This window comes from Lissotriton helveticus, chromosome 5_1 (genome assembly GCF_964261635.1).
Source record: "Lissotriton helveticus chromosome 5_1, aLisHel1.1, whole genome shotgun sequence".
In the NCBI taxonomy this organism is placed as follows: Eukaryota; Metazoa; Chordata; class Amphibia; order Caudata; family Salamandridae; genus Lissotriton; species Lissotriton helveticus.
In genome coordinates this window covers 323065862-323092747 of record NC_136065.1, presented here as the reverse complement: position 1 = coordinate 323092747, position 26886 = coordinate 323065862, and the positions used below count along the sequence as shown (strand labels likewise).

Sequence of the window (26886 nt, the reverse complement as noted above, 5' to 3'; positions counted from 1 at the left end):
GTGCTGTTAAATTGGCTTTTGCCTAATGTGACGTAAAAAACGTTTATAAGATCTGCTCTAACTCCACGAGCCCCCTAGTGTGGTGTTGAAAATTAGCATCTAGTGGTGTACTTTGTAGACAGTTCTTTTAATTAATGCTCTATTCATACTTCCTTTACCAGCATGCAATACAGTTGCTATATTTGCAAAATGCATTAAGTACACTCTCATCTTAAACAACTCTCTTGCAATCACTGGGAGAACGCCTCCTGGTCAGGCTTTTAAACACACAGAATCCTGATTTTTTTATTCTGTAACACTATGTTAACTATGCAACTCTTAGTTGCATCTCGCATGGAATGGGATTATTTTTAATATATTTATGTGCTTGTTTACCTTAAATAATGCAACACAACATTTGAAAAGGTATCAGCAGAAATGTGCACAGAAACCAAGCACAAAGTATGAGCATTCATGGTGTTCCTTCAACAAAGAACTGTTACCCAAACATGCCAACTACCCATAGACAGTGGGTAAGTTCAACATGTATAATATTAATATCCCTGGTGAAAATGTTTGTTAGCTGTGCACTAAGTACGACTTAAGCCTATAGAATGCTTTACAATATTTTTTTAAAGATTGCATGGTGAGAGTATTTCAGAATGATTCTAGCACAAAACAACTGGATCATTAATTAAGAATTCTCGTCAGTAGCAAATCAACGTTCTTGTAGAAAGAATATTTAAATGTTGAAAAACGGCTTGTGACGGGTGGTGTGGCAACATTTCACACCATTAAAAAAGGCTACAGACAAACAGGAGTTAACATTGTGAGGACAAGACCGAGTTGCTACCATTCTAGGTTCTATTATGGTGCCACAAGCATAGAAGTGGGCACAATTGAATGGCTCTGCAGTTCTAATCCCAACAGTGTTTTCCTTTCAGAGATAGATGATTGCACATTTTTATGAATGTCTGTACTTATAATTGTCCAGTTCTAACACTGCCCTCCTAATAAACTCTCCCCCTCCCACCTACCATTGTATGCATACCTCCTTGAGCCATGCTAAAAGACTTGAAACACATCTTCCCAGAAGCCCAGCTGTCCTCCCTTGCTACTGTTTACTCTTCAGCTATAGGTATGTAGTAAAATAGAAGTAGTAGGGAGAGGTTTGTGAGAGGTCTTAACTGTTAACAGTGTGGAGCAGGTGGATAGTCTCATGCCTCCCATTGGCTCCCCCAGCTTCCACTAGAGCAGAGGGATGTACTGTTTCTCCATTGCCCGCTGTAACACCATAGATGCACTGCTCGCTTATATGAAATTCTTGGAATGGATGAGTATAATCCACAGTTGGATAAGGGTGGGTCGAGCAGAACCGGCCGGGGCAGTAGTTTCTTTTCTCTTAGTTATATGCATATTAATCCATTCATTTGTAATCGCTGTAGGCTGGAAAGAAATGAAGGGAAGAACGGGTAAATGTTTGTCCAGACAGAATGGTTTCATTTTAACCTTGAATGCACAGAGAGTGATTAAGCCATGGGGGAGGAGGTGTACATGTAAAACGAAATGGATTAAAAACATTAATGTATAAATACTTGTAGGTGAGGAAAATCAGAAACCTCATGCATGTGGGGATTTATATTAAATCATTCCACAACCTCTCCCATTCGATACATCTGTTCGACACCGCTCTGTGCCTTGAACATTAAGAATGGGCCCTGGTGATGTGTTCCCAGTAATAAATGCAGATTAGGTAGCTAATTTAGCACTGGCAATTCCGCATCGCCGTCTCCCATTTCCAATGCTCCTAGGAGAGGAGGCATAGGGGCAGAGGGAGGGGAAGACAGCTGCCCAAAGGCTGCACTGTTCCAAGCTCCAGCATTAACAAGCATTTGCAATGCAGTCGGTCTCGCATTTAAGCGAGTTTAAGCTATTTGCATTGTAATTAACAATGCCTTTTATTTATGTTTTAAAAAACAAAAATAATACGCATTGTCGTTCACATTGCCAATAGCTTAACATCTCGTAAATGCAGGACCTATTACATTGCAAATGCTTGTTTTTGTCTGCCCCTTGCCTGAAATTGCTTCTTCTTCAATGGAAAGTAATTGGGGAAAAATACATTATCCTGATTTTTAAAAAAATTATTATTTCCTACTTTGCTTTTCTAAAATGCTGGCATGTAATTTTGTCGGAATAGTGATATAACGTGCAGTGCTCTGAATCGTGCACTGGGGGCAGTGTTACCTGCCGGGTCCTGCCTGGGCACTCTTTCAATGCACTTCCTGCTGTGTTGGTTGTCCAGAGCTGTGGTTAAGTCGTTACTCTTTTTGCATGCTTCCTTGACGTTAGTCGATTGCTCCACAGACTAAAAAGAGGCTTAGTGACAGGCCAGAACCAAGCGCCTTAGATCCAGCTGATCAAATTGATGGCGCAACGTGTGCCACAATTTTATAGAGAGCGATTCTGAGTTCAATACGCTTTACTACTTTTTCTGAATCACAGGATCCCAGCACTCGATGTAATGAAAAGAAATACTGACAGCCCGAGACGCTACGAGGTGCCCATTTAAGCCAACAGGCTTTTGTGGACTTTCTGAAATTGAACTCATTGCATACATGTGGAATAAAGGTGGAAGGTGCATGTTCCCTATGGACATACTTGCAATTTCCCTAAACGTCCTGCAACTAAAATCGATAGTCAATTCTGTCAAAAAAACCTTATTCCTTTTACACTTTAGAAAAATAAATGAAAAACATTTGTGGCTCACTGTATGGAATATATAATTTTGTTGTTTACTTTTACATAGATGTCATCATGGAAGTCTGCATTATCTTTCTTTGTCAACACCAATGTTTACATTTTAACTTTCTGTTGCAGTGAGAAGAGAGATTGAAGAGACAGAAGAAAAACCTATTTCAACAAAGAACAAGCGCTCGCCAGGCATCTGCTGTTTATTTTTGCATCGCCCTTTCACTTTAAAGTGAAGGCGAGATGCAAAACTAAACACGCGGCGCCATGTCTCCTTTTTTTGTCTGGCCCCATCAGAGAGCTGGACTGGAGCATGCAAGGCAGCGTGACGAAGCTTCTGATAAGAAACTTTGTCTCGACAGCCGTAATGCAGGCGATCCAGTCCGGATGGGCCGGGCCAAATAGCCAAAGGGAGGCAACACAGATAGCTCATTTCTAATGGAAGGCCACCGTTTAGCATAAACGTTGAGGCCAGCCAATGGAAATGAGGGGCGGGGCTTACATCCCTTTTGTCAATCCTCATTAGCAATAAATCTCACTGAGTGAGCGGCGCTTGTGCGCAGCAACGCTAGGCGAGACCTAAAAATGGGCCCTGGTACTGGGTGACCTGTTCCCAGAAATAAATGCCAATTGGGCAACTCATTTAGCACCCCCAATTCCCCCTCTCCGTCTCCTATTTCCAATGCTCCGAGGAGCGGAGGAGAAGGGGCAGAGGGAGGGGGAGACAGCAGCCCACAGGTTTTACTGCCCCATCATTTAAAAACAATCATTGGGAAGGCCAATAAGCCTTGCCTTTATGAGAGCAATTGGCTTGGTCAACTTTTTTTAATTTGCTTGTGCCATTGCCTGTGATTGCTGGCTTTCGATTCATTATGAGACTTGTTAGTCCCTCCTTGCTACTGCCTTGTCTCCATTTGTTACCGCCCATAACTACTGGACCTTTTACTTGTGTCCTAACTCAGGAGCTTCCATTAGCAGTTTACAGAACTATTTAGCTTAATAATGTGCACAGTGCTTGCGGAACTGCAGCAATGGAGGCCGCTTCATGTATTAGCAGCTCGCCATACATGCTTTCACTCTGGCTGCCTCCCAACCTTCCCTCCCCCTCCCCCAGTACTCGCAGATGCCGGCAATCGCAAATTATAATGGCATACAACACCATTCAGTAGGTGAAGGAAAAATTGCAACATTTTCATTTAAATGAGATGTCAACTCACTCTCTCGCCGCACCATACATCTTAATGTACTTTACTGTCTGCATTCACTTGCAGCTGCATGCTTTGCGCATCTTATGAACATGGGCGCCACGCTTTAATAAAGCATGGCGCTTGTGTTGATATTATGAAAGCGGGCGACATGCTGCAGCATAATGTTTATTCTTCAGCACGGCGCTCGCTCTCATATTATCACCACAGGCGCCATGCTTTAATAAAACGTGGCACGCTTGTTTTTGAAACTGCAGGTCTAACCGCTTGGTGAAAACAAACTACTCCCTTTTGCTCTTTCGAGAGGCTGTGAAGTCCAGGTAGAGCCTGTGTTCTGTTTCTGCCCTATAAAGACGTGTTCTCTGTTCATGAGGTTTTTGCGAGCCCAGTAAATAGTAGCAAAGATTCATCTATTTCAGAATGATTTGTTGCATGTAAATGTAATTAAACTCAAAGATGCAGACCACATCGAGTCGCACTGTGAGGACCTGACACAATTTATGCTTAAGATAAACCCGCAGTCATCATTTTAATTAAGTCCAGACATTCTTTTCCGATATCCAGATTTATTTGAAAAGAGAATAGACACTCGATCGTCCTTCAGAGACATCAGCAAGTCTGGAGTTACATTTGATAAGTCATCTGTACTGAGGCTTTATGGAAGCATCTCGGGCAGGATCGATTGTCTTGTCTTCATTGTTGTCATGTCTGTGAGTCGTGTGACGCATGTACCGGTGTCTGTACTCTTTGCTGAGGAGGGAGATTAATTCTATCTAGTCTATTTGGTAAATTTTTTTGTTTTTATATTTCTTCCTACCAAAATTAATTTTTACCTCAATTGAAAATTTATCTAGATTTCACCCTTGGATGACCCTCTGTTGTTCCCATGTATATTGGGGGGCGAGGGTGGGAAGAGCGCACTGTGTTGCCTTCTGTATATGGGGTAGGGGCACTTTCACGCTAATGCAGAGCTTGGGTTTTATTTCTATTTTGGTTGGTGGCGTTGAATTGGGAACGATTGTGTGACGTTCCATGCAATTTTCCTAGGCATCTTTCCAAAACCTCTCATGCTTTGTAAGTGCCACTAAGAGTTTGAGCTATTGGCATTAAAAGTCACAATGTCTTTTATATATGTGTTTGTTTATTTATAAAGTTTTATTTAGCACGAACAAGATCCAGAGGGATATCGGAGCGCTTTACAATAGGATGAGGAAGGATATAGATGCAAAATCGACATCAAGTAGGAGTAGAAAACAGGAATGATCGCATTTTCAGGGACAAATGCACAAAAAAGAACCATAACAAATGATAGTCCAATGGAAGTAAGAACAATGTCTTTGAGCAGGTGTGCCTAGCCCAATTAGGGTAAGAATTTGTTCATAAACTATTTTTTGACTTCCAATTTGAATGCTGTGTTGAAGAGATTCGGCATACTTCTGGCGGAAGATAGTTCCATAGCTTTGGGACAGCGCCAGAAAAGTCTCTGACAAGTTCTCTTTTTCCTACAGATTAGTGGTTTCAAGAGGAACGTCTTGTCGCTTCTTGAGGCTCTTACACCACAAGAAAGCTTCAGTTTTTGCTCCAGGTACCTGGGAGTATTGAAGTGAAGGGCTTTATGCACCAGAACGACTATCTTTAATTGAATACGTGCTTCATAAGGCAACCATTTGAGAGATTGTAGGACTGGGGATATGTACTTGTTTCGCTTAGTGCCTGTAACCAGTCTAGCCACTGTATTCAGTGATGCTCTTAGTGGAGCCAGGGAGTGTTTGGGAAGGCCAAAGAGGGTCGCGCTGCCGTAGTCCAGCCTAGGCAGGACAAGCGCTTGCACCAGCTGCTTGATATAATTTTGTGGAAGGAAAGGTTTGATATTTCTGAGTGTCCTCATCTAGTGGTTTGCTCCCTTGCATATCTTACTGATGTGATTTTTCATATTCAGGTACTTATCCAAGGTGACTCGGAGCATATTGGCTGAGTCTATGATGAGAGGAGTGCAGTTGAAGGCAGTGAGGTGATTCAATCAGAGGTCAAACTTGGGGGTGTGGTTCGGAGGGGAGATGACCAGGAATACCGTTTTGGAGGTGTTGAGCAGAAGATGGCTCTCAGTTAACCAGTTTTGAGTAGACGTTAGGGTCGGGTGGAGAGAGATGATGTTTTCAGGGGAAGAGATTTTCATATAGAGTTGAGTATCATCCGCATCCATATCAAAGAGAGTGTTTGAGGAGTTTAAAGAGTTAGCTAATGGTTCCAAGAACCGGTTGAAGAGTATGGGAGATAGGGCAGATCCTTGGGGACCCCCCATGAGAGCTGGAGAGGGCTGGGAGAGAGAGTGGCTTGCCTTGACCCGTTGAAAGCCGAAATCCATTGTAGCACCTGACCAGAAAAATCCACCCTATTTTTCAGAGTGGCGAGGAGATTGTCATGATTAACCATGTCGAATGCAGATGAAAGGTCAAGGAGGATCAGGAGGCAGGATTAGTTTTGGTCAAGCATTTTTAACGAGTCATCCATGACGTGAGTGAGTGCCGACTCGATGCTGCTTTAAAAACACATAATAAAAGGTATTGTCATTTACAATGCCAATACTTAAACGCTCGCAAATGCCAGACCTATTGCATTTAAAATGCTTGTTACATTTGTACATTTGTACATGAATGGGCAATTTTCCGTGGTGGCAGTTTTATACTGTTTGTATAGTAAATGCTAGACTCTTTCCTAGTAGGCCCCTGAAAATGGTTTCATTTGTTCTGCTTATTTGTTCGTGGTGTTCTGGTCCTGTAAAATAATCTCTGTTTTGGCAATGTAACTTCCTCTTAAGGTAAACAACTAGAAACAAAAGTAGTACAGACTTCTGCTGCATGAGCCGCAACTTGTTCAAGGTTGGAGGAGATGGAGTAGATCATATTGACTAAAACTACAAGATGGAACACAAGTTGAGATTATAACATAGGGATGTGAGTGGACATGCCCTTTGTACATCAAATGCACATCTAAAGTAGGTTTCCCTGTTAGGTTCTTAAGTTCAGGCAATGAATTGTTACTGCTGACAGGAAAAGCGAGAAGAGGCCGGGTGGGTGGAGGCTCTTCTGAATTGCAACTGTTGGCACTCTTGCCAAATTCAATATGAGAAATTCACTCGCTTGTAGCATTTGAAAGGAAAGTTAAACCGCACTCTTTTCATAATTTTGACATATGCAGTACACGGATAGCCTGTTGGGAGTTTGGTGCTGTACCAGTTAAGTATAATAATGATGAGGAGGTTCCAAAAAATGGTTAATTCTCATCTCCTCCTAGCTTCTTCATCTTTCCTCCCCACCCACCTTTACTCTTTAAATGCACTCACCACTTTAGGATTCGTTCATTATCTTCTCTTGATTTTGTTTAGCATTTTTGATTAACCCCAAAACAAAACTAGCAACGTATCATATGAAAGAAATTACATCTTAAGCATCATATCATTTTGGATTCGGGCCCATTAAGAAAGAATAACATTACCTGGACCTGGCATCCTAAGATGTGTTTTTTGTGGGTACAGGAAACTGTAATCCCATTGTCATCACACCATCAAGTTGCTTGACTGTTTGCTCCACCTCGCTAATTGGCTGCTTGTTGTTGGATGACTTTCTGGCAAAATATGGTACCAGCATGGACTATTCTATTAGTGTTTGGCAGACTGGGCAATATCAGGATGCCCCATTGCAAATAACTTGGCGGACGCTAGACCAAGCTTTATTAGAATACATCCTGAATGTGTTTTACATAGGCCTCATCCTATTGGAATCTATCTGTTTAGTGATTGAGTTATTGGAAGGCAGAACGAGTACAAGCTGACCCCACATTGGCTGTTGGAACTTGAAGTCGGCATGGAATAATGAAAAGGAGCCAGGATGATGACTGGGGCATGGACTGTGAGGGAGTTGCAGCGTGGGTTATTAGAACAGTCTTTGTGCTGATTCTAAGGGGATATAAAGGGATGGCATCCTGGATAGGGGTGGACCAGGGGAAATCTCAGCCTAGAATGGCTCAAGGCTATAGTTGGCTATCGAAAGTAACCTGGTATGAGGCAGGTCAGAAGGGGCTATTATAAGGTGGTTTTTAAGGAAGCGCAGTTACGTTGAGCTAATAAAAGTCAGTGTGGGTAAAGGTAGGGCCAGACTGGCTATTGCAAGGACACCTGGATTAAGGCAACACAGTTTGGGCTATTGAAAGGCAGTGTAGGTGAAAGTTGAGTGAGTTTGAGGTTTTGCAGGGAAGCCTTTGTGAAGGCCGTGCCAGGAGATCTATTTGAAGGCCTCTTTCATGGGGGAAGGTTTTCTTCTTTCACCTTGTTCCAGCTTTCTTTTGGTGGTGTAGTGATGGATTAGCCTAATAGGGTACTTTTATTCATCATGGGGTCTTTCCCTGACGGATCCAGCACATTTTGTTCAGTTCTCTTCATGTATGCGTCGATTTTCCCCAGGCGTTGCTAAATATTGATACCTTGCACCCAAGATGTGCCCCTCTCTACATTAGGCTGCACTGTAAAGAGACTGGACTGAGAAACAGCAACACAGTTTTATAGGTTCTGTGGAGAGACAAAGGATCTGACACTTACTAACGGCTTTTTAACATTTGTGAGATTTAAAAAGTAGCCTATTTGTGTTTTGGCAATGGAATGAAAGTACGGTGATAGTCTTGTTATTACATTCAAAATAACAGCAAAAATGTCTAAATTCTATGGCATGTAGGTATTATCAGTGTGCTTATTCTGTTCTTTAAATTGTTTTAATCAGATGAGTAACAGCAGCACGAAGAGAGCACCGACGACGGCAACACAGAGGCTTAAACAGGATTACCTACGAATTAAGAAAGACCCAGTGCCTTATATTTGTGCTGAACCGCTCCCATCAAATATCCTTGAATGGTAAGAGTCTGAAGAGCTGACCGTTGTTAAAGAGAACTTCAACGAAGTTAGACCCTGCTCGCATTACCCAATTGGAGGTTTTTAGGTCTCGCCTGAGCCAGCGCATGCGCCGATTTGGCGAGACATTTAGGAAGGGCTTTTCTAAGTGCTACCAAAGCAGCTACCAGCTTGCGGTCACGCGCCCGCATCCCTTGTTGTCTTTCACTTTCGCGCAAAGCGCGGGTGCCGCGATTATAGCAAAAGTAAAGAAATAGATCTTTTTTTCTATTTCTTTACTTTTGCTATAATTGCGGCACGCTCGCTTTACTTTTAATGTTTAAAGTAAAGCACCGGTGCCGCGATTATAGTAAAAGTAAAGAAATATAAAAAAATATCTATTCCTTTACTTTTGCTATAATCGCGGCACCCGTGCTTTACTTTTAACATTAAAAGTGAAGGGCGGATGCCGCGTCTCTAGTCTCAAACGCCTTCACACAACAACCGATGCGTCTACACCCACCATATGGACCACTGTTAACACCTGGCAATCAATATGAGTATTGCTGTCAGGGCTTTGAAATATCACATTAATGTTCCATGTGGTGATATTTTAGCTGGAATTTCCAAATACATTATGGAGGTTCAAATTAATAATTATCAGACCAGCTTTTATATTTTGCTAAAGAGAAGGAGCTGCAGAGAAAGAGAGAGTATTATTAAAATAAAAAATGCAGATCAAGCCCCTAATCGAAGGGGCATTTTAGAAGCACTCTAAATAGGTTGCATTTTGCTTTCTGCTTTTGTTTTAAATGTATTAGTTCTAGACACCCAGTCATCCGTATACCTTTATCTGAATGTTTAACAGTTTGTCTTTTTTACCTTTATTCCACTCCATCCTTTTCCCCCATATGCGGAAGGAGGTTGAGAATTGCACTTGAAGACATTTTATGTTAACTTTTGCTATTCCCTGGTGATTAAATCTGTTGCACAACATCCTCGTCCTTTTTATAAAATAAATCATCCTTGCTCTCCACCTTTCGCTCCTGCTGAAAAGAGGCTCTGGCAGCCTGCTTTAAAAGTCTACATTTTGTGATTTTTATTTCCAACGGAGCCCGGTGCCGGTAAGCTGCTGCTGCTGGGTGGGATACAGCGTCTGCCCCCAGCGAATCTTTAACAAAGAAATGATTTGCAAGGAAGGAAAAAGCACATTTGTTCATGGTTCAGCCTTCCCAAATCATTCGCCTCCCCAGTTAAAAGTCCAATGTGACCCATGGTTTTATCATTTAACGCCTTATGTTTTGTTCCTATAGACCTCTTCATTTTGGTATATGAATGTTAAATATGTTTACATAGGTATTCACTAATCAAAACAACTTCCAAAATTGATTTCTGATAACCAAGTGGATGTCTTTTACACGTTTGTGTCTTTTAGCCAGTAAGCAGGGTATGCAGCTTTTGTTTTCTGACAATATCTAAAAATGTCATATTATGCTCTTGACTTGAAACCATTCTCCACTAGTTCCACAGGGCAACCGGTTTTAAGTCCTATGTGTCTGCCTGTCTGGCAGTTCCAAACTTTTACTTGTTTTTGCTTGTACACATGGAATGCTGTGTGCTATTCGTAGAGCTGTTTTCTGGACCGATGCAGACATGCGCATACAAATAAAATGTGGGTGCAAGTATGGACAAAACCATCCTGCCCTTGTCGTTTTTTTTTTTTGTGTGCGTGGCTGATCTGGCCCTAAGAACGAGAGGAAACGTAAACACTCATTGGCATAGCCAATAGGTCTCGCCTTTGGGACCTTATAAGTGTTTAACCATGCTACAGTTAATGTTGTTGCACCAAGGATATTGTGCTGCATAACTAAATACTTATAAGGTGCCAAAAGCGAGACCTATTGTCTATGTCATTGCTTGTTTGTATCTTTTTTTCTGCCTCAATGAGGCTTAAGAAATACTTTAAAAGTATTTCAGAGCAGAGTAGTCGTATTGTCTGTCTGTTCCTCAGTGGTGATCATTCTCATGCAAGGCAAATTCTAAGGCATCTTAATCCTCTTTCTGTATAAGCCCTGCTTATGCATGGTTGGAATGTTTGGAACTAGTTAATAACATCGTGATATACTAAAATGTCTTCTAATGCTAATGCTAGTTTACATGTAATGCTACAACAGCGATAAGAGCCAAACGTCTGTTCTGAGTAAACATAGGGATAACATAGCCTATACAAGCACTTATACAAATTCATATTAATAATAATAATAATAATAATAATAATATTAGAGACATTAGGAAAGTTTTACCGTATACTGTTTGATTACTCTATTTGTTCAAATACTAAGGTAGCTATTTCTTTTTCTGGTTTTCCATGGAGCTGTGCTCTGCAGCGTTATTTACTTAAAAAATCTCCAAGAGTATAACATATTATAGTGCTTGAGATTCTAGCCATCCTTCTACCGGTTATTTTTTGGTTTTGAGCTACATAATGGTGCCGGAAGTGTCATGGGTGATGTAGACTAATTGTTCAATGTTGTGACGACCCCTGTGAGGTCCATTTAGAGGAGACTTTTTTATTATTGCATTATAAAAAGTTGTTCTCCGTATAAAACGTCACTTTTGGCGGAAGGAAGATGGGAAGCATTAAAATTGATTGCATCAAAACACTCCTTCTCCTTATTCAGTGTTGCAAGTCAGTTTTGATTGGTGAAAGTCAGCCCTGTAAAAGGATTCTAATATTCTGCCAAATTGTCAGTAAATAATTGCACTTATCTGGCTTTTAAAGATGTACAAGCTTTTCATGCTTTATCAAGCAGCAAAGATAACCTCGTGAAATAAACGTCAACCGCAGTGAAGTGGCAATTTAGTCTTTCTTTCTTCCGAGGTCAGAATAAGTACCATTGAGAGGGGTACTAATTAACATTGAGTTGGAATTGAATGAGGATGCATACATTATTAATGGCAATATTATTACATAGTCTGCCATTTAATACTAACAGGCATGCTCCCCAGGAGCACGTTCATACCAGCAGTGAATGCCACTGAATTTGATTCCATTGGGTCTAAAACACACTCACCTGTTCTCCTTTTGTAGCTGTGTGCTGGTGGGTTGGCCTCTTTAATAATAATAAAACTAACAATTCTATTAACAATTGTGTGGAGGGTCCAGGGGAATATTTACCGACCTGTCTGCTCGCTCCCCATTATCAAGTTACAAAACACACATCAGAGCAGACCAGGTCTGGGAATGGTGTGTGACTATGCTAGTAACTGCAAGACGGTTGGATGCATGTGTGCATAAAGCCGTTGAGAAACATGCGCTAGAACCAGACCCATCAGCCCAACCTTTATGTCGGAGTTTAAGTCATGTGGGGGTTTTCTGGTCATTCAACACCACATACGACCATATAGTGCCGGTGTGGGAAAGAATGTTAATACTCTAGCCATGTGTCTCATCGTGGAGTGATATTGATAAAGTGCAGTGCTCAAGTGGTAGTGATAAATAAAATTGACTACTCTGATTCAGCAGAAAGTTTGAGTTGAAGTCTGAGTGTCAAAAATAAAAACACGCCGAGTAGTGGGACTACCCTATGGCGCTGTGCAGTACGGTCGACATGTTTCAGCCTGGTGGGGGGTTTCCCCGGCTTTCTTCAGGACCTTTAAATATAGACTGGCTACTGCAACTACAAAGATTGTGTGAAGTGAAAAATATCGAAATGTACTAATAAAGTTACATATCTACCAGGAACTTAAACGGTAGTATGTCCACTGGAGGGAGAGAGGCAAATCTTCTTCTTCCCAGCTTTTTGTGGGTGATGACCCCACCTCACCCGGCAACCGCTCGGGAGAATGAGGCCCCGCTCTATCCGTCGGTGTCCCCGCATGTAAGCCGAGCCGAGCTTGCATGCGGGGACACCGACGGACTGCACAGCGCCATAGGGTAGTCCCACTACTCGGCGTGTTTTTATTTTTGACACTCAGACTTCAACTCAAACTTTCTGCTGAATCTGAGTAGTCAATTTTATTTATCACTACCACTTGAGCACTGCACTTTATCAATATCACTCCACGATGAGACACATGGCTAGAGTATTAACATTCTTTCCCACACCGGCACTATATGGTGGTATGTGGTGTTGAATGACCAGAAAACCCCCACATGACGTAAACTCCGACATAAAGGTTAGGCTGATGGGTCTGGTTCTAGCGCATGTTTCTCAACGGCTTTATGCACACATGCATCCAACCGTCTTTCAGTTACTAGCATAGTCACACACCATTCCCAGACCTGGTCTTCTCTGATGTTTGTTTTGTAGGGTTGGCCTCTTTATACTTATCCCACTGTGAAAATAGTTAACAATGCAATATATTTGTTTTTCTCCCATATACAAACAAATCTGTAGTTGGTGGAGTGGTTTGTCATGTGGTGATGTGAGTTGCTTTCTTGTGATCTTTCCATGCTTCCTACTGAGTTTTATACATAGCGCACAAAAGCGTGGAGCTTTGATGTGTTCTATCAAAGCCCTTAGTGGTTTACATCATACCTTTTTGTAGCTGACATTGGCGAGCGAGTTCTTCACGGGGAGTCAGCACCACTCTAAGCACCCACCCTGACAGTTCTGTGTTTTGGACCTGCCGTCTGCCTCACACAAAATAGACCATGTTGAGACCTACAAGATGAGGTTGTGCAAACCATTCTTGTTGCTATAACCCCACAGTGCCCTAGTGTTCTTGAGGGGAAGAGCTCCTCAACACCTTTCAATTAAAGTGTAATTGCAGGTGGAGACATAGCAGACTGATACCAGACAGATTCTGTGAAGTGGAACAGACGTGGGCATGAAACGAGAGGCAACTCATAGACTGACATTTGTATGCCAGGGTTATCCAACGTTTTCATCATTGACAGTAACTTCCGACCAATGAAATACATCCTGAGATACTGCCTAATAGTAACTTAAGCAGTCTTGAATAAAGGAAGGAGAGAAAGAGAAAAATAGGTGAGGGGTAAAGAAAAAAAGTGAGAAGGGAGGCACAAATGTCAATCAAGAGGTAAAGGAGAGAAGAAGTTAAGGCATGCGGAAAATGAAATAAGGAACAAAGGAGCAAAAAATAACAAAAGGAGGAAAGGAAAGAAGAGCAGTAGGAAAGGCAAGAAGAACTAGAGAAGGAGAGAAAGAAGCTAAAGAATGCTGTCTTGAAGGAAAAGAAATTAAGAACGAGAAAGTGTGATGTGAGAACGAAGTAAACATGAAAATGAGCAGCAACAGGCAGGAGTATGTGCAAAGAGTATAGAAAAATGAAAGAGAATCAGAGAAAGAAACTGCAAAAAGAGAGAGCAAGAAGGCGAGACTGAAAGGAGGGAGAAGAAAGGGTAAAGAAAGGAGGAAAAAGTAAAGGGAGAATAGAAGAAAGGACACAAAGGAGGGGATAAAGAAATGAAAAAAAGTGAAACAAAGCACGAACTGATGAAAGGAAGAAACAGAGGAAAGAAAGGAGGAGAAAAGAAGAAATAAAGCAAGAGGCGAGGGAGAGGAATGAAAGGGAAAGATTAGTAAAAGGGAAAGAGGGAAGCAGAAAAGAGACTGGAACGAGAAGGGAAAACTTATATGTAGTTCAGCTTTGAAAAGTGCATCTTTGGATATTGTTAATAACCCTACAGATATTTTACATTGACATTTATTAAATAGAAATCACTGGAGGTAATATGTTTTAAGGTGAAGGTTTTCAAACTGTATGCTGTTTCCGGAGGCATGTATTTATGGGCAGCCTTTTTCCCTTCCAGTATGGCATTGTTTATTTAAGAAGAGAGTGGGGGAAGGGGAGGGAGGAGGCGATTGTGTGCTGCTCCTGTCTCCTTTCACTCTCTCACAAGACTGGTGCACAGAGTTTTAAAATACATCATCACAAGGGAAGCAGCAGAATAATCCCAAACTAAGTTGCTCTGCAGCGAGATACTGGTAGCTCTTGATCAACATGTTGGAGACTTCTGGTGCGCACAAATTTAAAATTACATTCACACTGTTTTGCAGTAGAAAACAACGGAAATCATACTAGCCTTATAAAAATTAGCATTTCAAAGTTTGTTCTCCCATGTAAGAAGAGATTCCACAAATGTTACAGTATGATATCATCCATCGTCATTTTTTATTCATAATAACGAACTATTTGAGCCCTAGCAAAAACGCAGGTACAAGCCAACCTAAAGTACTTAATATCTTTGTATTTTGAAGATCTTCCACTTTACCTAAATGTATCAAATTCAAATAATAAAACATTGGCTCTTTTCCATGAGTTGCTTAAGCAAACCGTTGAATCTCACTGGGGTACCTTTGCAACCTAGCTAAGCCCCCACAAAACTCCCCTTTAACCAGCGGAGTTCAATTTGAGCCTTGTAGGGGCCATTTTTCATTTTATTTAATGCATAGAGGACTTGCATAATTGTGCTGTATGGATTAGGTTATGAGTGTACAATACAAACAGGCAAAACAATAGCTAAAGATTAAAGAGCATCCGAAATTAAGCATAAAAAGTAGAAGACCGAAGATGTTCATCAGGAGGTGAATGGAATGATAAGGTGCCTGCTTTCAGATGTTGATCAATGTATTGCTTTAATCTTAAAAGTGATATGTGCAGTCTACGTAATAGCTTTAAGTAACTTGACTTGCATCAGAAAACATGGAGGATAAAAAATTGAATTTGTACACTCTGAAAGCTGAAGGTTAATCTTTTACTTGGTTGAAATAGTTGACTTGTTGAATTGAGCTATATTTACAGTTAATAAATCTCAAGTTAAACGATAGTACTTATATATTTATAACCATGCAGTATTTGTTCCTGGATCGTTGTGCCTCAGAACACCGGGATTAACAGCTTCTGGTGTAAACCAAATAAAAGGTATTGATTTCATTAGTCTCTAATGGCTCAGACTGGGTGTGAACCGTTAGAATTCAAAGTTGTGATATTCAAATTGCACACAAATCTCTTCAATAGGCAGTTATTACACTGAGGTATATCAGTGACTCATTGTTTGGGTGTCATGGTCTATTTCTCCGCATTGAGCTCAAGTACCTGGTGCAACACCGTTTCAACGATGTGTGTGCATATATATTGTAATCTGAGGTGTTTGTACCAACACATGTTCCAAAGTGTCTGTAACAATGCATATATGTTTTGAGGTGTCTGTCTTCAGGCAACAAATTCTTATTTTAGTTAGAAAACATTCAGTCAGGTTCTTTTTGTGAATATTTGCACAAGATTAACACCTGCATTTCTATTTTTTGTAGGTTTGTTTAATTTGAAGTTCTGTACCTCACTCTCCATGCTTGTCTTTTTCTTTCTCAGGCATTATGTTGTGTGGGGGCCTGAGATGACACCCTATGAAGGTAAGCCAAGGTTTGCAAAAAACCCTTTTACGTGGCTTACAGTGTAATTTTATATTTGGTATAAATTCTAGATTTGAACGTTTTAGAAGTATTTTGATTGTTTTTGCAATGATGGATCACAATGTGAATTAAGTACAATGTTCCATTGAGTTTTCAAACTTTAAATGATAAAATTAGGAACCAGTATTCTACCTGGTGGATCTTACAAGCTTTTACATCCTTTGCCCATAGCTACAAAAGCAAACTTTTGTTAACTTTAAAAGTTCCATAGGTCAAGTATCTCATAGCTTTATGCTGTGCTTTTTTAAATATTTATTGCACAGACCGAAAACGATTGAATTTGTATTATTTGTTCCAGTTAAAAATAAATTCCATAAAACAGCACAATTGGATCAGTAAATTCAAATTCAGAACAATAGTCTCACCCCTGATTTTAATTTAAAACAAATACTTATTTTATAATATAAATGTATTGAGTTTAAAACATGCAGATGCTGTATGCTGGTGTATTTTTGTTTTAAGTTGTATGGCAGCCACTGATGAAGACCGAAGACATGTAATGTGTCATGCAAAAGCCTCACGGCTATCTTGTCTAGTTAAAGTACTCTGTGTATTTATAACGCGGTCTAATTGAATCGTAGGCTTTGCATGCATAAAGCCAGGTTGTGTCCCCTGCCTATTTTGGAGGAAAGTAAGATGTAAATAAATACTGAAGGCAAAGAGTGCGGTTACCTTTTGTAAAAAACGAAGAATCTGAATTTTAATATGGAAAAACAAATGTCTTTTCAAAATGTTTAATTGCAACAAACATGGACAGCCCTAGTACCGCAACCTGGGGCAGAGTAAAGTCTAGAATCCTAACAAGGGTTCAAGTACTACATTATGCAAGACACAGACTAAACAATTCAAACAAAGAGCAATTATTACTACGTCACATAGAAAAACAAATAGAAAAACAATAATACCCCTACCCAATAATAAAATATATACAAAATGTAATGAAAATGATAATATACAATCACAGGACAATGGTGCTCACTGGGTTACACACAAAGCACATACAGGTAGAGATTAACAGTGTAAACAAAAACAGTGGCTGAGGAAAAATTGTACATAAAGACTGTCACAACGTAACACAGAAACAAAAGTAGCAAAAATTGCAATCACAAAAGATCTATATAATATGCCTACAAAAATTCATTTAAAAGACCAATGAAAAATCAATCAGTTTCATTATTCAATGTATTATTAACTGCTAGTACGGCCGCCATCTTGAGGTAATGCAACCCAATGGGTAATATCATAAGAGGTCACCAAAAAGAAACCAGCTGAAATCAAGCTCACCAAAGCATGATCGGATGTCCATATAGTCTCTATTCTATTTCCTCTAGCATATGATCCCATGAATGCAATACATCTAACAGCTCCCAATACTTAAAAAAGTTCCTAGATATCAAAGTACTCCACTAAAGTGTAATAAAAAAATTGAACACTGGGCAGTTACATTAAAAAACACCTGAAAACTCAGTAAGTTTTGTATAGCAGCTTACCAGGATCATACGAAAAAAATGTGTGCTGATATTCCTGTTCTATTAGGAACCATAATGTTTCTGCTCTATTTATGGTTAGCTTGGTGTCAGTTGAAATACAACACACCTGAGTGTCAAAGACTTAACAGCCCGGGTAAGAAATTAAAGCGAAAAAGGCCATCTTACTCTAGTCAAATTAACAGTAATTAAACTGTAGTACTCTAACTCATCAATAAATTGTCATTAGAAATAATCTAACATAATGGCTAATTAGCCAAAGAACCACATGATCCCAGTTGAATACCATTGCGCCAAGCCATAAATAGCCAAAGGGCCCAGTGAGATACAGCAACCCAAAAAGAGAAAGAAAACAACCATCTTAGTTCAGGCAAATTATAAAATACTTAATCGGATTGGCATACGGGCACTCCAAAAAGGAAATAATTACACCATACCAGTACAATTTCTATTCACTCATCTAGGTAGTGTCGACAGTTCCGCGTCCGTATCATCCGCGCCGGATGTGACGTGCGTGGTGCTCATATAGGCGCCCCTAGCGCATTGACTTCATGTCCTTTTCTTTCCGTGCCATCCCGGAGAGCTACTTCGGTCACTTTTTGACCAACATTTCAACTTTTGCTGAGTCCCCCCCCCCCCCCCCCCCCCCCCCCATCCCTCCTTCTTTCTAGGATGCTTGGGATCTGTCCCCTTCAAAACCTACAGCTTTTAAACCTCGTGGGGAATAACAGAGATGTCTGTGACTGATACCCCTACTTCGTCTGTCTGTGGTGCCTGGGGTCGAGCCACAACGCCAAGGCCTGCCACGATTGTCGTTCTATGCACCCAAAGGCAGTCTGGGAGTGGGTGATTAAGTTCCTTTGCAGCGCAGTGAAGGAAGACCCTGTGTCGCTTTCTCACTCGGGGGTTGTCTCAGTCTCGTAGTCACTCCTGGGTCCACTCCCGAAGCTATTTCCATGATGGATCTTCCTTGAAGTCGTTGTATGGCAAGTTTTTAAAATAAAATGAAAGTGAAAGCACAGCTTGACTTCGCACCATTCCAAGTCGCTGGAAGGAGCCTTGCACCTCTAGGCCTGCTCCTGCACGCTACCTACGGAGCCGGCGACTACTGTCTCTGTGCCTTCCAGATTTCCCTGGTGCCGGAATAACTTCTGCCCAGCTTCGGGAGTTCTGAGGCCATGTCCTGTACCATTTGGCGGCCTACTCCCTCTGGTGTGCCTTCTGACAGCAAGGATCCAACAGGTGCTCCATCTAGATTACCTTTGTGGGCCCGATACTGGCTGAGCCCCTTCGATCTATCCCAGACCTGGACCAAGTCCAGTTCTTAACTCTATTCCAGCTCCACAGTCTTCACCAGAGTTCAGACCATAGATGCTGTTTCCGGCTCCACATGAGGAGGCTATCTTTCTGCACGGCTCTGAGGAGGCGTGCTTCTGTCCCTGTTGAGGCGGCGGCACCTAGAGCACGGCAACCTTCTGGTTCGTACATGGTGCCTTTTGACTTTAGCACAAGTTTAAGGGTGAAGTTGAGTATGAGGCCCTTAACCCCACCATTGACATAACTCAGTCCTATTCTTAGGAGTACTGGTACACAGAGTGTGTTAATGTCAGCGGGCACAACACCTTCCTAGATTTGGGTGTGGTTTCTCCTCCAGTTCTGGCCGCCAAAGCGAGTGAGGCCTTCGCAATGGTCAGGAAAAGGGCAGTGAGGCCCTTGACCTCCAGCTTCCATCCGTAGAAGTGAAGGCTAATGTCTTAATGAAGGTGCTGCAGCCAGGGCAAACCACTACATAGCCCATGCTACCATTTAACAAAGCAAGCAGGGATATCCTACTCTGGTCCAAACCCTGATCAAGGCTCCCAGTCAACCTCTAGGTTGCCTGCGGTCACTGCCCTGTGCTAAGGGGCCCGGCATTCCCTACCCAGAAACTCACCCCTTGGAATGGGAGTTCAAAAGATTTGACTCATTTGGCAAGAAGATTTTCTCTTCTGTCAGCCTGGCATTGCGGTCAGTTAATCATGCTTGCCTTCTGAGATGCCACTCCTACGCCCTATGAGATTCGGTGGCACAAGTGCTACCCATGGTCTCTGAGGAAGCTCAGACAGTCCTCACACACGAAATATTTGATGGCTGGCATGTGGCAAAATTCACTATAAGATGTGGATGGACACCATTAATTCCATTGACATGGCCATGGGCTCCAGGTAGCTCTTAGTGACACGCATGATTGCTATCCACAGACTTTTCAGTGTTCAGGTGACCCTCATGGACATGCCCTTCGATGGCTCTCGCCTGTTGGACGAAAAAGCAGAGGCAGCTCTGGATTTGAAAGGCAAAATATTTTAGGATGTCAATAATAACGTTCTATAGTTTCATTTTCAAGTGCTGAAATTAATGTTACATCGAAGGGGATGATCAGGGGTACAAATATTTAATGAGAGAATGTCTTTTTAGCGACGAACACTTCAATACCCCTAGAAGTTGTAAAGGAAGTCTGGATACTTCTTACTTTATATAAGTGTGTATGCTAGTTTGATCTCTAGCTGCTTTGATAACGACAATAGATGTGGAAGCAAGTGAGTATAGTTTCTGGAAGGGAAATTGATAAATAAATTAAATAGTAAGTTATTTTGCAACATTTAGGTACATAGAGGAAGTCCTAGGATATGCATGTTAATAATATTAAGGCTGTAATTTCAGACATTACCCATTTGAAATCCGAATGGCAACTTGCCAGTTATGATATATGAAACTGATGAGGAACACAATGTATGGAAGCAGTTGGGCTGATGTAATTTACTTTATTTATACCATTGGATTGTAATGGGTAGGGAGTCAATGACTACAGTATAAAATAGGAAGGTATTGCCTTTTTAGGGTGTACTCTAAAGATGTTTATACTTTTAGTTCTGTCTTGTTTATTGTATTGTAACTGCATTTATATAACGCTTACTACCCCTGATGAGGCGTCAAAGCGCTTTTTTGTCAAGTAGCACGCTACTCTTGAACCAAAACGGGATTAGTGGGTGTAAGTATAGGGAAATATGCAATCAATTAGAGTGGTGGACATGTTAGTCTGTTATTTGGATTGAAAAGGAATAGTGGAGAGTGCTAAAAGAGGGAGGGGTCTATAACCTTTTTTGTGGGGGGAGTTTTTAGCCGTAGGAGTGGGTTTGGGCTGAGTAAAAGAGATTGAGGGGAAGAGTTTGAGGGAAGGGATTGGAAAGGCTTGTTTGAAAGATCTACAAGGCTTTCTAGGCAGGGGAGAGGTCTGCTTGTGACTTTTTATGTAAGAGCAGTCTGGCGGCTGAGTTCTGAATCCATTGTAGTCTTTTCATAGTCATTAAAGGTGATCAGTGGTAGAGGCTATTGGCGTAATAGAGTTGGGACAGAACAAGAGAGATGGTAGCCTGGATCTTGTGTGGCAGTCCCAGATGGGGGAAGATTCGTCGCAGAATTTTTATAGTACCAAAGCTTGATCTTGCTAGATTGTCCACTTGGGCTTTCATTGATAGCTTGGAGTCCATAGTAGTTCCGAGGTTTCTTACTTCCTTTGATACTTTAGGCGGTGTTCCCAGATCATCAGGCCAGGCTGCGAGTGGGTCATAATTTTTCCAATCCCAACACGTGAGAATTTCCATTTTTAGAAACATGCCATGTGAGATGGCTGCCCATCATCCATTGATCCACGGCTCTGAGAGAACTGAAAATTGGTGAGTTTACAATGTCTTTGGGCATTCCAGTTGAAGGAGTGTTTGGGTGCCTCCTGCATAGTTCTAGCACCTGAAGTGAAATTGATTGATCAGTGCCGGTAATGACTTCATGTAGATGTTGAAAAGCATGGCGAGATGATAGTGTGTTGAGGGACCCCTGCTTTTGCGAAGTCCGGTTTAGACGAGAAAGGAGGGTATGTATGACATTAATTGTTATGAAGGTAGGATGTGATCCAGTCTAGAGCTGTCCCCTCTATGCTGGCTTCGTAGAGTCTTTGTATGAGAGTTTAAAGTTCAACTGGGTCAAAGGCAGCAGAGCGGTCCAAGAGAAGTAGCACAGTAACCCCCCAACCCTGTCACCTCTTACGGTCATCCTAGATAACCGCAGAGATTGTTAGAAGAATTGTCTTGAAGGTTAGTTAGTGGTGGACACTGGTCAGAAGGGCTGCTGGCAGGCCTGTTTGCTTTGACCAGATCCATAAATTCACTGTGTGAAATTTGTTGTAAGGAATAGAGGGGCTGGGTTAGAGCATTCATGGAGTGTTGTTTTTGTAAAGGGTTGGTGCTGGTGCTTTTTTTCTTTTTTAAATATGTGTCCAAATTGTCTGCTTTGGCCATGTAATGATTTGCCAGTTTGTCTGTGAAATCTTGAGTAATGGGATGAGCTCCTTCCAGGCAATGTGTACCTTTTTTTAGCATTTTGATAGCTGATATGTATAATCCGTTAAGTTTCTGTACGCGAAGTTTGTCTTGATTTGTGTTTGTTTTGAGCCAGGCCAGTTGCAGGTTTCTAATTTGTTGTTTTATCTCTTATCTCTGTATTTCTCCAAGGTGCCTGTTGTCTTTTGTTCTGTTGTGTAGTTTTTAGTGGTATCAGGATATCAAAAGCTTCCTGTAGCCCCTCGTAGTTTTTGAACAGAATTTGTGTCTAGATCCATACTGGATGTTAGCTGTGTTTCTTAGTGTTCCAAATTGCGTTTTTTCTACAGTCGATAGGTGCATGCACGTAAGGTGGTTTTAAGTGCATCGCTTTGTGTTGGTTTATTTTGGAAAGCAAGTAAATGCTAGTCTGACCATGTGAGTGGAGTCATTGCTTGAAAGGTAACTAGTTCTGTATTTGCAAAAATGTCTTAGTGGATGTGTCCAGTGAAGTGTGTGGGTTTGCGGATGATTTGATGCAGGTTCAGTGCGTTTAGGCCAGTGATTAATGTTTTCGGATGGGGCATATTAGGTTTGTCAAACCATATGTTGAGGTCACCCAGAATGCATGGGTTGGAGTGTAGGGTTATCAGGTTTGAAACCATGTCTAGTAGTGTATCTTGTAATGTTGCATCGCTAGGTGGAGGTCTGTATAGGATTGTATCTGGTGAAAAGGACCTTACAACCTTATATGGAGATGTCGTCCGCTTTAGTGATATGTAATGTTTGCCTGAACACAACCTCTTAGCCACCTCCTCTTTTGTCTGTACGATTCTGCGTGATAGTTTGCTAGCCTAGAGGAATGGCTTCATGCAGGACTGGAGCCATATCACTTCCCAATCACGATTCAGTTATGACGAGCGTTTCAGGTGGTGTGTCAGTGAAAAGGTAGTAGATGTGATGACTGTTTTTAGAGAGCGATCAAGCATTTATTAGTAGACAGTTTAAAGACTGTGTTTTGGGGATAGTGTGACTTTGTTTTGTAGACAATTGAGCAGTATTTTATGGGCTTGTAGTAGATGTGTCCTAGATGTTGGTATTAGCTGTATGAGGATAGCAATCGTGTAGCAGTTCTGTATAGTGTCCTCATTCAGCAGGCTAAGAAGGCATTTTGATGGGTCTGTGTGTTTAGGTGGTAGAGACTGTTTGAGGGGGAGTTGGTGAGCTGTGTTTTTGTGGTGTAACCTTGTGCAGTAGGCATGGAGAAGTGAAGTTGTGAGGAGTGGCATGTTGCTTATTTTGTTTGTGTCTGTTTTGTGTATGATTTAGGGGTGGTGGTACAGCATGTTGGTCATGTTGTAAGGTTCTAAATTGTCCAATGGATGAGAGGCTGGTAAAATAGTTTTCGTGTTGCTGTATATGTGTTAGGTGTGGGGGAAGAGAGAAAGCTTGGCATTGGAGTTTGTTCTTGATGTGTGTCATTTGTGTAGTCTGGAAGGTGGGTGTATGTTTGTAGTTTGCTATGGAAAGTATTATGAGGTGTTATGCGTGAGAGATTTTGTTGTGCTGGTGTGTGTGTGTGTGTTTTTGAGGAGGAGTGAAAGGAGGTTCTGATGTATTTGTTTTCTGAGAAGGATTTGTATGTGAAAGTATTGTTGGTGAGTGGAAGTTGTAAGGTAAAGGGGTTGGTGATTTGTTTGTGAGTAGAGTGTATGATAGAGGGGATGAACTAGAGTTGTATTGTAATTGTATTGTAATTGCATTTGTATAGTGCTTACTACCCCTGACAAGGCGTCAAAGCGCTTTTTCGGCGGGTAGCGCGCTACTCCGGGACCCATAGAGGATTAGTGTTGAATTAGTATAGTGAAACATGCAAGTACATTTTAAGTGGTGGATAGGTTAGTCAGTTATTTGGATTTTGAATGATAGTAGAAGGATAGAGGAGGACAAAGGTTTGTATTTATTCATCGCTCGCTTGTTGACGCACGCTATTCAGGAAGCCTATAAAGGATTAGTGGTGAATTAATATGGTGAAATATGAGGTAATTTCAGTGGTGGATATTAGTCTGTTACTTGGAGTGACAAGGATAGCGGAGGGATAAAAGGGGAAGAAAGATTTGCATTCATATATTACTTGTTACCCCTGATGGGTGTTGGAAGTGCATTTCTGGCGAGTAGCACGCCACACTGGAACCCAGAAAGGATTAGTGTTGAAAATTAGTATAGTATAAATATGAAATAATTTGAGTAGTAGATATGTTATTCAGTTATTTGGGCAGTATATTAGTATAGTTGAATATGGAATTTGAGAAGTGAACATGTTAGTCTGTTAATTTTGATAGAAAAAGGATAGTGGAGGCATAACAGAGTGAAGGATTTTTTTTTAAGTCAACTGATGGAAGGATCATTATATATCTGTTAGTGATAAAAGGTGGACTGTTTGGTGTAATTACAGCAGGGAGAGTGTGTCTGTGTGGGATGTAGTTATTTATAGTGTTGATTGGCGTTGTGTTAGTAATGAGTGTATTGGTTAGTGGTATAGGATAGAGTTGTGTACTATTTGTGGGTGATGGTGGGTATGTGTGGTAGTTGGGATAGTAGGGTGTGTAGATGTGGTTTGGTTGGGTTGGTGGTGCATGCTGGTACATTAGTCTGTGCAGTGTTGTGCGTGGTGTATATTTGGTGTGAGTGTGTTGTGGATGGTGTGGGCTGGGTATTGCTAAATGAGAAAAAGGGCAGCATTTCTGGCTCTAGTCCCGACCAGTCTCGAACAGGCCCAAACAGGCAACTACCCTTGTCCTCTCTGCCCTTAGCCTCAACACCGGGGCTGAGACACCCTGACCTTAAGTAGCCCTTGTAATCAGGTGACCCCTTTGGCCAATGGGAACCGTAGCCCTAACCCTCCCAGTCACAACACTAGCCCTAAGTCTTAGAAACAATAGGACACCAGCCAATCACAGCCCTAGTCCAAACATCCAATCATACTTGCACCCCTATGCCCTATGTCCAATAGAAACCCCAAGCCCAGGAACCAATCAGAAAACCTCCACCTATCCTCCAATCAGATCACTAACCCTTACTTCCACTAGAATCACTTGTGAGAAGTTAGCCTGGCATATGATGTCCACTAGTTCTAGTGGGCACCTTGTACCAGTCTAATCGACCATTATTGATGGTGGTTGTAAAGTCAACCTTATAGAAAGCTATCCTAGTAGCATGGACCAGCAGTCTTTAGGCTAAGACTTCTGTAGGCGAGTTAAGCAAGTTGTTTTACCATATATAATCCCTTGAATACCAAATGAAAGGACACCACACCAGGTATATATCAAATATATATGTATTTAATATAAACACAACCCTTCAGCACTCTTTATGAGGTCAGAGGTAAAAATACTATACAAGGCACACAGTTAATACACAATAAGTTGCACAGTATACGTTATGCCCTAGGGGCTTCACTAACCATATACTAAGAAAGTGGTATAAGTACCACGTGAGAGTTAGAAAGCAGGCCTAGGGCCTGTAGAATCGCTGGGGCTACACTAAGCAACCAAAGGTTAAGAAGTAGGAGACCCACGGGAGTCGCATGCAGTGTCTAAACACAGGCGCAGGCTCCCATTGACTTTCTATGGAGTTCGTAAAAGTTATAAAGTTACAAGTTAAGGACACTTCCGGATGGACTAGGACGGAACCCTTTTAGACTTAGACACTAGGAGGGCCAATACCCTCGAGACTACCAGAGTACTCGTTACCTCGCCCACGGAAGCCGAGTGAATAGGTGTCTTTTGATGTCGGGTTTCGTCGTCGTTTTCTATGGAGCGCTGCAAAGAAGTGCTGCAGGCGACCAGAGGAAAAGTGTCCGGGTGGATCCAAGGGTGGATCAGAGATATGAAGAACCTGAAAGCAGAGGGGACAGAGTCTGGGTCACTAGCCAGTGACCAAGAAGGAACCAGGGGATATCGCATGTTAGAAGGTGAAGGTGAGTTTGTCTCTTCAGCCACGAGGTCCAGGAGGCATCAACGATGACCAGGAGCTGGATTCGAGCTGTCCCACGATGGATCTAGTTAACTGCAGCGTCTGTATCCGGATTGGTCCCAACAAGCCTTGGCAACCGCAACCCACGCAGGATGTCGAGATTGGCTCTGTTGCAGACCAGCAAGTACTCGTGTTACCTCGCCCACGGAAGCCGAGTGAATAGGTGTCTTTTGATGTCTGGTTTCGTCGTCGTTTTCTATGGAGAGCTGCAAAGAAGTGCTGCAGGCGACCAGAGGAAAAGTGTCCGGGTGGATCCAAGGGTGGATCAGAGATATGAAGATCCTGAAAGCAGAGGGGACAGAGTCTGGGTCACTAGCCAGTGACCAGGAATGCAAAGAAGTGCTGCAGGCGACGGGAGGAAATGTTTCCGGGTGGATCCAAGGGTGGATCGGAGATATGAAGAACCTGAAAGCAGAGGGGACAGAGTCTGGGTCACTAGCCAGTGACCAAGAAGGAACCAGGCGATGTCGCATGTTTGAAGGTGAAGGTGAGTTTGTCTCTTCAGCCACGAGGTCCAGGAGGCATCAACGATGACCAGGAGCTGGATTCGAGCTGTCCCACGATGGATCTAGTTGACTGCAGCGTCTGTATCCGGATTGGACCCAACAAGCCTTGGCAACCGCAACCCACGCAGGATGTCGAGATTGGCGCTGTTGCAGACCAGCAAGGTCTCTGGCGCTTCTGCTTTGCAGGGAAGCTAGGGCAAGCCTGGGGCAACCAGGATCGCAAGTTACATTCAAGATGGCGTCTTCAGGGGGC

General features: G+C 41.9%; 1 protein-coding gene across 2 annotated transcripts in view; it reads left to right on the top strand.

The window, feature by feature from the left end:
* UBE2J2 (ubiquitin conjugating enzyme E2 J2) overlaps positions 1 to 26886 on the top strand; it is a 166884-nt gene that overhangs the window by 12372 nt on the left and 127626 nt on the right. For both annotated transcript variants that reach the window (XM_078642380.1, XM_078642381.1), the window contains exons 2-3: positions 8708 to 8838; positions 16153 to 16193. In XM_078642380.1, coding sequence (XP_078498506.1) covers positions 8708 to 8838; positions 16153 to 16193 — 172 coding nt within the window. The remainder of the gene's footprint in view (positions 1 to 8707; positions 8839 to 16152; positions 16194 to 26886) is intronic.